The sequence below is a fragment of the Octopus sinensis genome, unplaced genomic scaffold (assembly GCF_006345805.1).
Source record: "Octopus sinensis unplaced genomic scaffold, ASM634580v1 Contig15441, whole genome shotgun sequence".
NCBI classification, from domain to species: domain Eukaryota; kingdom Metazoa; phylum Mollusca; class Cephalopoda; order Octopoda; family Octopodidae; genus Octopus; species Octopus sinensis.
Genome location: NW_021833731.1, coordinates 39,094 through 51,818, shown reverse-complemented (window position 1 = coordinate 51,818; position 12,725 = coordinate 39,094). Strand labels below are relative to the sequence as shown.

General features: G+C 39.0%; 1 protein-coding gene across 1 annotated transcript; it reads left to right on the top strand.

Moving 5' to 3' along the window:
* Positions 1–6,996: 6,996 nt before the first annotated feature.
* Positions 6,997–11,966, top strand: LOC115230367. Its single transcript, XM_029800570.1, has 3 exons — positions 6,997–7,035; positions 7,560–8,435; positions 9,798–11,966. Exons 1-3 carry the CDS (start codon positions 6,997–6,999, stop codon positions 11,964–11,966), a joined length of 3,084 nt encoding a protein of 1,027 aa, XP_029656430.1.
* Positions 11,967–12,725: the final 759 nt, after the last annotated feature.

Sequence of the window (12,725 nt, the reverse complement as noted above, 5' to 3'; positions counted from 1 at the left end):
ATGGGGAGAGTGGAGAACCTGTTGGTCGTTGTGGGGTGTGAGGAGATTAAGCAAGAGGGGGAGAATGGTGTGAGTGTTAGTATCGTCGAGAAAGGGAGAGAGGGCGTAAAGGGCGTCCTCGTGGACATGGTGGTGGGCGGGGGAGGAGAGGAAGGTGGAGAGGATGTGGAAGGCAGTGTCTGCGTGTGTGAGTTGTGAGAGGGGGAGGAGGAGGACAATGGACTGTGGTGATGGGGAGGAGTACTCTGATGAGTGCACAGAGGAGTGACTGTACGTGGAATTGATTGTCGAATTGGAGTGTATGTTGTAGGAATTGGACGATGAGTGGGAAGTAATGTGAGAGGACAGGAGACATGTCGGGGAGTATGTTGTGTGTGATCAGACAGATCAGAGTCTCGTAGTACACCGAGTCGTAGTGTGTAGTGCAGAGGCGAAAGAGTGCGTCGAACAGATGGTGAAAGTGTGGGGAGAGTGAGTGAGGGGCAGTGGAAGCAAGAGTGGAGAGTGCCTACAAGTGAATAAGAATGGTAACGTAGCAGGCATTGGTGGCCACTCGTGGTTCGTGTGTGAGACACGTGCGGAGTGTGTGGGCAATGTCGTGGAAGGGGAGGTGGGGGACGTGCTCGCACAACTGGCCGAGTACCCAGACGACTGTGTCGCGGACTGCCACACTGGGGTCGGTAGTGGCGAGTGTGAGGAGGAGGGGGAGGACGCGGAGGGCGTGTGGGGCAATGTTGTGGCGGACGACACAGCCTGGAGTGACACACAAACACGACCGAATGCCATCACGGCGGCCTCCCGCATATTCCAATGGGCATGTCCGATGAACTGTTCTGCAAAGTGGAGGACGTGGGGGAGGATGTGGTCGTGGCAGCATTCGCTGAGGAGTGTGAGACAGACGGAGGCTGCTTTGGGGGGGATCCAGCAGCCGTCGGTGTCGTCATCCTCGTGTTGTTTGGGGAGGTGTGTGAGTATTGGGTATATAATGTGGGGCATGGCTGCCTGTGCGTACAACTTGGACGAGTGGGGGGAGGACAACTCCACCTCACAAATGCTCGACCAGAACTCGATTCCCTGGAGGACGTGTGACTCACTTTGGATGGCATTGAGCGTGATCTGTACATGTCATGTCCTCACTACCGGGAAGATCAAGTCGGCCATGTAGTCCTCCAAGTACTCGTAAAAGTGTGCGGCCATGACATCCAGGCACCTGAGGGACATGTCGGCCACGTCCACGTCCGACGAGTGGCACGACTGGCAGACCACCTTCATTATCACGTCCCGTTCATTCTATCGTAGACCAGAGGAGGGGGACCTTGGCCTGCAGGAGGGGGACTGTCGAGTGGAGAGCCCTCAGTGCGGCCAATTGGATATATCCACTAAATAGGACAAACACCACTCACACACTCGCCTCCATTCCACGCACAATCGCACTCACCAACAAGTCCGTGTGTTGGGCCATGTACGAACAGTCCTGCACTATTACCACACACCACACCAGGTCATTCGCTATGAACCCCAGAGCCTCCAAACTGGCCTCCGTCACACGCCCCTCCATCACGTTGTTGCACAATAACACCACTCCCTCCTCCCACTCTCCAAACGCCATCTCCACACACGCCACTGCAGAATACACCATCGCCACACTGCTCGGTCTCCACCTCTCCTTTCCCAGTCCACACACAATCTGCCTCATTACTCACTCCTCACATTCCATTTTATCCTCTCACGCGCCCACTCTTCCTGCTCTCTCCACCGTTGCGCCAGCCACACACGCTTCTCACTGTTCACACTCCCAAATATTATATTCTTCAATTGGATGCACGCCTGTCTACATACTACCTCCTTGCTCTCCCCCTTTATTACTTCCGACAGCTCCAACATCACTTCCGTCTACACTTTACTCACACCACCCACTAAATTCCTTTCACACGCCTCCTCCAGCACTTCCAGGCACTTCTTCACTTCACACGGGTCTACAACTTTACACAACACTCTACTTCCCAACACTGATTGCTCCAACAACATTGACAGATCCATCACCACACTACACTCTATTTTATTCCCTCTTTTAATTCATCTAATTTAGCTAATTAATAATTACTCTCCAATTTTTGTTTTCCGAGTTCCCCATGACTCCACTCTGATCGTCCTCGCCATTATCCTCAATCTCCTCCTGCAGTCTCTGGGTCTCTTAAGGGACTTGCTGATCTTCATTATATTTCCGCCAGTCCCTATTTACGGAATTTGCAGAGTCCAGGATTTCAGTGAAGCCATGTTTGTACTCGACAAACATGCTCTCCAGAGTGGCCTTCAGCGTTACAGTCTGGATGTAGGAACAAACACTTTCTTCAATCCCAAGGAGCTCCATGTACTTGCGGTAGAACGTTGAGACGATTCTATCCCACGTAATAACAATTGGCACAATCTTCACCTAGCCTTGTGAATCAGTTGTAATTCACTAGCTAAAATGTCGTATTTGTGCAATTTTTTTACTTCCACACTCTTTAGGTTATCTATTGAAGTCACACCCATTTCAATAAGCCATATTAGGTTCTTTTTTTGAATATTTCATATGAATATTTAGATCCATTAACAGCTTCCTGACAAATTTGTCAATTTCATCAAAAGCGGACGGTTTCAAATCCAGAAGGCCGATATAATAATTGTACAAGGATAAAGCATGTTCATTAATTGTCTTAAACAAATTCACCAAATTTAGTTTCGTTTTCGACAATCTTTCGATACGTTGTTGAATCTCAATCCGTAAATTTTTCAAAACTTCTTCTTTAACAACCTGACTAGACTTGTTTTCCAATACACCCAAATAACGGTAACTATCCAGTCCAGCAGTTTGGTATCTTTTCTCAATAAACAGCTATTTGTTGCCGACTTCTCACAATTTTTTTCCAAACCCGAAGCTTTAAAAAATAAATCCACGTCTTCCATCATACATCCGAGTGTGATCTCATCTTTGGCGAGCTGTTTCAAATCATCAATGAACAAAAAATGGTTTGTAGAAAAAAACACTAAATTTTCTTGATCGGTATTTACTGATAAATTTAGGTATTTAGCTGATAACAATCTGCTCAACGGATCCAAAGTCAAAATAAACAACTGAGGAGACAGGGAATCTACTTGGAGTATTCCACGTTCTATGTTAACAATTCCCAGATGCTGCTTTCCTAATTTGAGGGAAACCTTCCAATTTGGAATTATTGACATTATAAATTTTGTTATCCATTCAGGAAGCCCGGAGTTTTTAGAATCACTGCAAGGAATTCGTGATTGATTGAGTCAAAGGCTTTTTTAACATCTACCCATGAAGAAAATAATTTGTACTCATGTGACCTGTTCACACAACAGTTAATAAGTGCTTGCTCCTTTGCACCTTGACAATGCCTCTTAGTGCCAAGTTGACAATTAAAGATTAGACTGTATTCTTTTATAGAACATTATCACATCTGAGTAATCTACTAATTCCTCTATTAGTTTTATCATCAGATCCGCCGAATATGTTGTTTGTGTCTGACATGCGCTGTGCATTGAGCTGACCCTTAGGCTCTCGACTATTCTTTCAGCCACTTACTCTAGCTCACATCTAGTTTTCTTCTGTATATACTTGATTTAAATATTGTCAGTTTGTGTCTAAAATGTACTCATCAGGGAGAATTATTAATACAACATCAAATATTATTGAGGTTATTAGACCTCGATTTGTACTTAGTTTTATCCTTTTTAAGTCTGATTAATTAAGAGGGCAATGTAATTATTGTTGCCTGCCAACGTGAATTAGTCAGCTTACATGTTCAAAAGCAGTTGTTTCAATGGCTATGACGAACATTACAAAATGTGTAAAAAATAGCTCAACTTCAAAGGTATGGTCAACCCTCAATTACTCGAAGATATTTAACAACCTAAGTCGAGAAATGATGACAACGAATATGTTGTTCAGTGTTTGCAAAACAAGTTGTCCGCAGAAAATAACCATGACTTGGACCAACTGAGGTCCTATTTGACCGATTCATGCAAAATATGTTGATTAAAAACGTAAGAATATAATCTGAACATTCAGCAATACCTTTCACAAAAATTATCGCTGGTCTTTGGAGAAGTTGGATTCACTCACTATGTTTACTTTTCACAAAAATTATTAAAAATAGCAAATGGAATGCATCTCACCTGGACTAATGAGATGAGTTGGATTCACTCACTATGCTTACTTTTGCAATGTACATTACTGAAATATAAAGGCTATCCTTTCTGCAAGCTTGGTCGGTGTGCTCAGCAAATATTATCATAACCCGCTGCACCTGTTGTTATTCAGTCAAAGCATTACTCTGTAAATATATTTTTCAGTGAACGAGGCTGTCGAATTGTGAGAGCAATGAAGTATCCTCCCGATTGAACTGATTGTTAAAGTGACGCGCTTCCTCTGACACTGAAAGCTGCTATGGAAAAAGCGTAGGATGGACAGATCGAGAGTACGATAAAGACATCACAAAGTGAGAGGTGTCAACCAACTCAACCAACAAATAATATATAAAATACTGTTGTGCTGAATACAGAGGGATCAATGCCATGAAACCAATTGGTGAAAATGTAAAAGAAAAAAAGAATAGAAGATAAGAAAGATTATTCTCTGACCTTGAAAGAAAATCCCACCCTCCAGTCAATCTGCAATCAAGACCTGGAAAATTAATGAAGCTACAATGACTGCAGGTTCCATCGGAAACGGACCTATTATTACTGGCAATACCTGTACTTGCTGAGTTTGGGCAACTTAGTACTAGTGATGTTATTATTTGGCGTATTATTCGTCAGCCCCATTAATAAGGTGCATGTTCTGTTTCCGCAGGTATAGTCTGGAGTGTCAAACCCATCTCTAAAATAAAATCAAAAATTGAGAATTGGCACAATAGACTTTCCAATTGTCGAATATTTAAATAAACCAAGATTCAAATATCAATGTGCATTAGTCTACCAACTTAAATGGTCTTAATTCCCCGACATACATTTTTGAAAGACATCACGAAAACAGCACCAATGATGCTCATGAACCAGTCGAACTCTATTCTAGGCTGGCAGGGAACTCATACGGCGAGACAAAAGAAAATTACTCCCAAATGCATCAACATGGTAAAAAACCACTCAATTCTGCTGATTTCCTTCCCTACACAAACCAGTTGGACTCGACCGTAAGAATGGAAAAAGCCCAGATGAGATGACCATGTTTGAGTGGAGAAGTGGATTGTATAGAACACGACCTTCGCAAATCCTCGAGTTGAGGGGAACAGGCCCCCAATTAATATAATAACTTATTATACAAATAAATAAAGTGTATTCAAGAAATAAGGAAATATAATCAGTGGGGGGGAATGACGGGGACAGCAATGACGAGACACCCCATTTCTCCAAACTGGAGGACAGAAGAGATGCCGTCCTTGAAGGATATGGAGTTGAGAACCTGCAAATGGAATGGGGGAGGCAACCGCGGACTGTCTGACAGTATTGACTGGCTGGAGTTCGTATGCGCGGACTCCCCGACGTTCAAATAGACCTTTCCATTTCCGTGGAGGACGGCCTGCATGCCCGTGGAGAGTGCCCGAGTGGATTGCTACAATGAACGAGGAATATAACCAAAGTATTTCCTTGGAGGAGGGGACAGTACTGGGGAAACAACACCGTGAAGTGTTCTCTCATTAAGTCTAGCACAATGACAAGCACACATACCAGCTATAGGACACACACAACCCACACTCCTCGCCCCCGTCGACACTATCGGCATCACTCCTTTGCTGTGACCCACCACCTCCTTCACCACCTTCCGTCCTCCCATCACGCACTCCCTTCCACCTGCCACACTTCCCCCACACTCCCCTCTCACTCCCCGCTTGGGTTTCAATACAGGTTCCTCCTTGCTCTTCACAGGTTTTCGAATGGGAGGACTCTCCTGCACACATTTCTTTGTTCTGTAGGGTGACAAACGAGGTCTCTTCCCCTCATTCTCTGATGCTTCTCTTTTTATTGGAACGAATTTGCGTTTATTGGAAACGGAAGACAAGGATCCGAGTCCAGTGAGTCTAATAGGATGTTCGGTTATAATACATACACCATTCGGGAACCCATTTCTGTAGAACGAGTCTCTCCTTGATCTGTAATCTGAAATAATTCACTAAACACACAACCTCCAACTCGCGCATCAAAACATGTGTTTTATTCAATACACTTTTGTTACATGTCTTGATATAACTTATATTATTCAACATTTAACTAATTAATTAGGCCTCGGTCTTTGGTATGACTAGGTGAGTTGGTATATTGACACACACTTGGTGGGACGGTAATAAAATACTCAGAAGAAGGTGATATAACAAGAATAAAGAAGTGATTATTCACTGCCGATTGGATTGCATTGCACGTCTGTATGTTCAATATAATGTGATTGTATTCCAAGCTGGCTGTGCAGTGGTGTTACTTATTTATGGAGTGTTCATCTCAAATAGAATAACAATTAGGGGGATTCTACAAGGAGATAACATGTCGCCTCTGCTTTTTGTACTCTGCCTCGAATCATTGAGTAGCTTTCTCAATAAAAAACACGAAAATCTGTCAATAACTCAGAGGGACATGTGCTTAACATGAACCACCTTGTGTTTTCGGCGAAATTAAGTTGTTTGCTCTGTCCTCAAAGCAAATTAACTCTACGGGAAAATTCGTGAGCGAATTCACGGGGCAAATAGGATTGGAACTAAATATCTTCAAGTTGGAAACCAATTCGCAATTTTTTGGCAATCTGGTGAAAGTGTTGAAGGATAACGAGGGGTATATATACCTCGGGTACATAGAAAGCCCCAAATCGCTCATTCTTTTTGAAACTAAAAAATAGATGGAGTGCGGGTAGCAGTGTTATGTAAAACTCGTTTAAATACTGTGAATTCATTCATAGCATTAAATGAGTATGCCATTTCATTGCTTGATGATTATGTGGGTACCATGGAGTTTAAGCCATATGGATTCAATGATTTGGATTGTGTTAGTTAGTCCCAGGCTTCCCTATCTTTATTTTACCTTCTTACCTTCGGATTATTTTACCTTCAGGCCGAAAGTAAAAAGCAAACGGTGTAGGCTGACTATTTTGTATTCTCTCACTAGTTTGATACAAATTATGCATAGTCACTGTAATATAGTCCGAATAATCATTGTCCGAATAATAATGATAAATAGTTTGAAGTGTGACGTGTATGTCTGTTTTCACCAGTCCGCAAACAAATCCTGAGGGCCTTCCTACACAAAATACAAATAATAATAATCAATCAGAAGTTGGAAACGTGTCTTCAGGGATACATGGAATGCCTGAAACTTGCAATGATCCTTATATTGAACCTTCACGAACGCATTTGCTCCCCCTTAAATCATTGATAACTGAAACACATTCTAACGACAAATTGCAGTGGATATCTTCTGTTGTTGATTCGGCTAAGCGGAGATTTGGAAGAATCCCTCGTGGTGGATGGAACCTCATTGTACATAATTTCAATACCCGTTTTCTTGTTCAGAAAAGCATCTCCGATGTTAAAAAATTATTGAAAGTGAAACGCCATAATGAGACTTGTGGTACTCAAAATGATGTGGATGTAACAGAAAACGGAAATTCACTGTCAAAAACAGAAATTTTTTTATATGGAAAATGTAAAAAAGAATTTAATTTCCAAATTAAGAGAGTTGTATCAATATCAAGGGATTCGAGAAAGCCTACCAAAAAGATTCCATATAAATTGGTTAAGAAAGATATTCTGGTTGCTTTGTATGCAGTGATTTCAAATTATGTATTGACTTGTCCTCCAAAGGATATAAACGAAATCACGGATATTATTTTTGCAGGACAATGTGCATACGAAAATTTGGTTCTTAAAAATAAAATAAGAACCTCTTGGAGGGAAAATATTGAGAAGAGAATTACTAAATGCAAGGAGAACCTCACTCTTATTGCTAATTTCTCCAGTCTGAAATCCAAAAGTGAAAAGGATACGGCCCTGGACTTTATGTGCTCCTTTGGATATAAGAAGTCGAAAAAGGGAGAAATCACCAGAATATGTACGTTAATTGAAGATAGAATAAAAATCATGGAAAAAAGGATTTCGATTTATGAGTCACGAAAATCATTTAGAAGAGACAATTTTTGTTTTGAACTCAACAGAAAGAGGTTTTCCCGAAACCTGAATGCTGGAGAAGATAATAAATATACGTTGCCAGAAGGTGAATGTTTGTCATTTTGGGAAAAGACATGGAAAAAAGATGAAAATCATATTGTTACTGATGTTGTTGGAAAACGTATAACTGGCATAGAACAATCCCCAGTTGACATCAAACCAGACTTTATCAAAAGTATTATTAACTATGCGCCAAACTGGAAGACTTCTGGATGCAATGGAGTATACAGTCCGACCCCAAAATGGGGCAGACCCCAGGGGTGGGGCACCCTCGGATTTTGGGGCACCCCCGCAATTTGGGGCACTTTATTCCAAAAGTACATTTTGGCAGAAAAAAAATAAAAATCGATAAAAAATTATGGAATTTTTGGGGCACCATAAAATCATTTATAAGGAATTAAAAATAAAATAAAATTATAATAAATTAATTATTTTTTGTTTTATTTTCAATTTATATTTTTATTGTTGTGGTTATGGATTACGAAACTAAATTGAAGATTGCTAAAGAAATTTTGAAGAAAAATTTATCTGAGAGGCAACTAATGAAAAAGTACAACACAAGTAAAGGAACAATATCAAGAATAAAACGAAATATTGTACCTTTCTTGCAACACGGCAATACTATTTCTGAGGAATATGACACATTTAAAGCCGATAAAGATAAATTTGATGATCAAGTCTTTGAAATATTTCAAAGACTACGCGTAGATAAAATTCCGATTTCAGGCCCTATTTTGAAAAAAATTGCCTTAGTTACAGCTTCAAAAATTGGATTTACTTCTTTTAAAGCTTCCAATGGGTGGCTTGATAGATTTAAATTGCGGCATGAACTTCAATTCAAGTCAATATGTGGTGAAAAATTATTTTGAAAAATATGACCAGAAAGTATTAAAATATGGACCTGAGAATATATTTAATTGTGATGAAACTGCGCTTTTTATAAAAAGAACTCCTCAAAAATCATTTGTTGAACAAGGCGAACCGTGTTTTGGTTATAAACAAGGAAAGAAAGACTCACTGTTCTTCTATGCTGCAGTTTAATCGGGGAAAACTTAATCCATTGATTATTGGAAAATATAAAAAACCTCGGTGTCTAAAAAATTTTGATGTTCAAGATTTTGGGTTATTGTATTCATCTTCTCAAAATGCATGGATGACTGGAAAGACTTTTATGAGTTGGCTTACACTTATAAATGAATCGTTTTGCAAAAACAACAGAAAAAATTATTAATACTTGACAATGCGGGATGCCATAAAACTGCCGAATGTTCGAACATCGAATTTTTATTTTTGCCGAAAAATACAACGCCCTATTTACAACCTTTGGATATGGGAATAATCAAGATTTTTAAAGATTATTATTCCTCTTTCTTAATGGAATTTTTATGTTTTCAAGATTTCGAAAACGATTTTACACATTCTATTGGTAAATTAAATTTGCGTCAGGTTATGTACTGCTTTTTATTAAGAAGTTTGAATCTCTCCATAATTATTTATGTGATGAAATTTTGAAGATTATTAATGGAGATTACTGTCCTGGTCTGTGGTTTTACACTGGGGTTACATTTCTCCTCCCAAAAAAAGCTTGTTGTGAATCACCTACTGACTTGCGTCCGATTACATGCATGCCTATACTATACAAACTTGTTACAAAATGTGTCAACACTAAATTTGGTCTTGTTTCGGATTACCAAACTGGGAGCTAGAAGACATTGCCAGGGTGCAAAAGAACAGGCTTTAATAAACCAGTGCATTAACAATCACTGTGGAAATAACTTATTTGCGACATGGATTGATATAAACAAAGCATTTGATTCTGTTAACTATGAATTTTTATCGCTGGTATTGGATTATTCTGGACTCCCTGAGTGGATTGTAAAGTTTATTAAAAGTTTGATAAGTAAATGGAAAGTGATTCTGAATCTCAATGTAAATAGAATTGGAACAGTGAAATTAGAAAGAAGAATTCTTCAAGGAGATTCACTATCTCCCCAACTTTTTACGCTGGTAATGGATCCGTTGAGCAGGATACTAAATCACAAGTTTCCTAAAATCTGTATTGACCATAATGACCCGTCTCAAATAACATACTCAACTAATCATCTGCTATTTATTGATGATTTGAAAATACTTGCTGAGAAAGAAAATACGATCTTGAGGATGATGGAAAGTATTGATGAATACTTCAGTGTTGTTGGTCTCAGGAGGAATTCTGAAAAATCTGCAACCAATCTGAATTATGTTAAAGAAACTAGAAGTTTTGACGGATATGATGGATATCGATATCTGGGAGTCCTGGAGGATAAAGGAAGCAATGTATTGAAGCATGAAGTTATGAAAAAAATTGCAGAAAATGTAAAGAAGAGAATTGAAAGCTTTGTGAGCACGAAGATAAATGCAGTGAATCTATTCAAGGCGATTAATGAATATTCTCTATCACTTTACAATTACTATATTGGACTAATTGACATTGAGCCACACGAGTTTCAAGCCATTGATACCGAAGTTCGAAGGATTCTATCTAATTTACATGTTCATCTGAAACCTGCAAATAAGGAAAGATTATATATAAGCAGATATAACCTTGGAAGAGGACTTAATTCAATTGTCCATAAAAGTGAATGCATGTTATACCAATTTTTGATTGATCTTGAAAGAAAGTCTGCAATGTGTCTCAGAAAGGCTGGAATCTTGCGGGTCCTGAAAATAAATAAAACACATATGGCCACCATCGCAAGATTTCTTACTTTCAAATACAATATTGAAGATCCTTCAGAATTGAATATAAACATAATCAAGGAGAATCAACAAAAGAGTCTAATGAAGATTATTAAATCGAAGATGGTGCATTCCGTACTTTTCAAATGTTGTGAGGATCAGAATGTTGACATCAATATGTCTACGGAATGGCTAGTGAATGGAAACAACAGTCCGAGATCAGAAGCAATGTATTGTATTATTCAGGATCGAAATATATTTTTCAACGATAACGGAGGAATGTGCAATCATTGTAATCAAGCTAAAAAATCTGTTGATCACATGGCTACAAGATGTAGCAGAATGCTGAACAGTGATTATACCAGAAGACATAATGAAGTTATAAGATGCATCCATTTGCATCTCTGCCGCCAATATGGAATCAGGAAAACCAAAAGGTTAAAGTCACACACAGTCCAGTCAGTTAGCTCAAATCATAAAGTGGAGATAAGAGTGGACATCACCTTGCAGACAGATGTTCATGTAAAAAACAATATACCAGATATCTTTGTCCTTGATAAAAAGAAAAACGAAATCACTCTAATTGAAGTCGGAATTACTTCCCACGCCATGTTAAAGCAAGTGGAAGTAGAAAAACTGCATAAATATGATCTTCTTGCTGGAGAATTATCTCAAATCCACGGTGCGAAGGGAACGATAATCCCCATTGTCCTCACATGGGACGGGATAGTTTCTAAATTCTATAAGTCTTATATGGAAAGACTGAAGTTGGATGCTTCCACTAGATCGTATATACAATCGCTGACGATTAAGAAGACATTGGAGGCCATGCTTGTTGAACATAAACATGGAGTGGAAATTGAAAAACATGAGGAACAAGTTTCAAGGGCCACCAACCACCTCCTAAAATTGGCTAGAGAAACAACAGATCCATCAGATTTGCCGGAAGATGTGTCTCATGTGTCATATGAAGTGTTAGAAGAGGAGAATACGCAGATCCAGTGCAACGGTCCAAAAAGGAGGAGAATTATATAGATTAGTTAGTTATTAGTAACTAAAGACGTTAATTTATAATTAAATTAAATATTATATTAAAAAAACAGTTTAATAAATATATCAATTCAATGTCTAACCACTGAGTTATTGACAATAAAATATCAGCATTAATTAAAATGCTTCCACTTGTCCTATTTTTTATTCATTTAGTGATCCAAAACGACTGCGATTTGACAAGAAGGTTATTGAAGAATTGCTTATTTTAAAAGATATCTTAATTTATACAACTGTATTTTCAATGGAGAAAATGCTGCGGGAGATGGGATAGATATTACCATAAAGAGAAAAGTTACATTTCCTAATGGAGAAATATTCTCCCATCTAAAAAATTTGAAACAATTGTAATCAATATTTCATTGATATTAGTGAGTGTAAAGGAGACTCGCTGAAGAAAATACTAAACAACTCATTTGATGGGTTGGATAAATTAGACTATATGTATATTTAAATATTTCGAATTATTAGAATGCTGTATTACTGTGATAACCTTCGTTACGTGAATGTAAATAGTTTTGCACGTCTAGCCGCATTATCACATCTGTACAAATCTTATTCTAACATTAAAGTTTTATGCCGTCAAATACCATCTTTCAGTCGCCAAAAATCAGTCGTCGTGCCACGCTTTAGTATTTTAAATTACTGACTGTGTAGTTTGTATCACGACCAGAAAGTGTGCATGTTCACAAACGGGTCCCAACCCACACTGTATACTTTGTTATTCTCATATAAGAATTACGA

Bases quoted from the DNA above. Each gene is read 5' to 3' on its own strand.
- LOC115230367 (XM_029800570.1), top strand. From the start codon at position 6,997: ATGGAGTTTAAGCCATATGGATTCAATGATTTGGATTGT. The intron at 7,036-7,559 runs GTTAGTTAGTCC...TTTCTTGTTCAG, and splicing joins GATTCAATGATTTGGATTGT to AAAAGCATCTCCGATGTTAA. The intron at 8,436-9,797 runs GTATACAGTCCG...TCCCAAAAAAAG, and splicing joins AGACTTCTGGATGCAATGGA to CTTGTTGTGAATCACCTACT.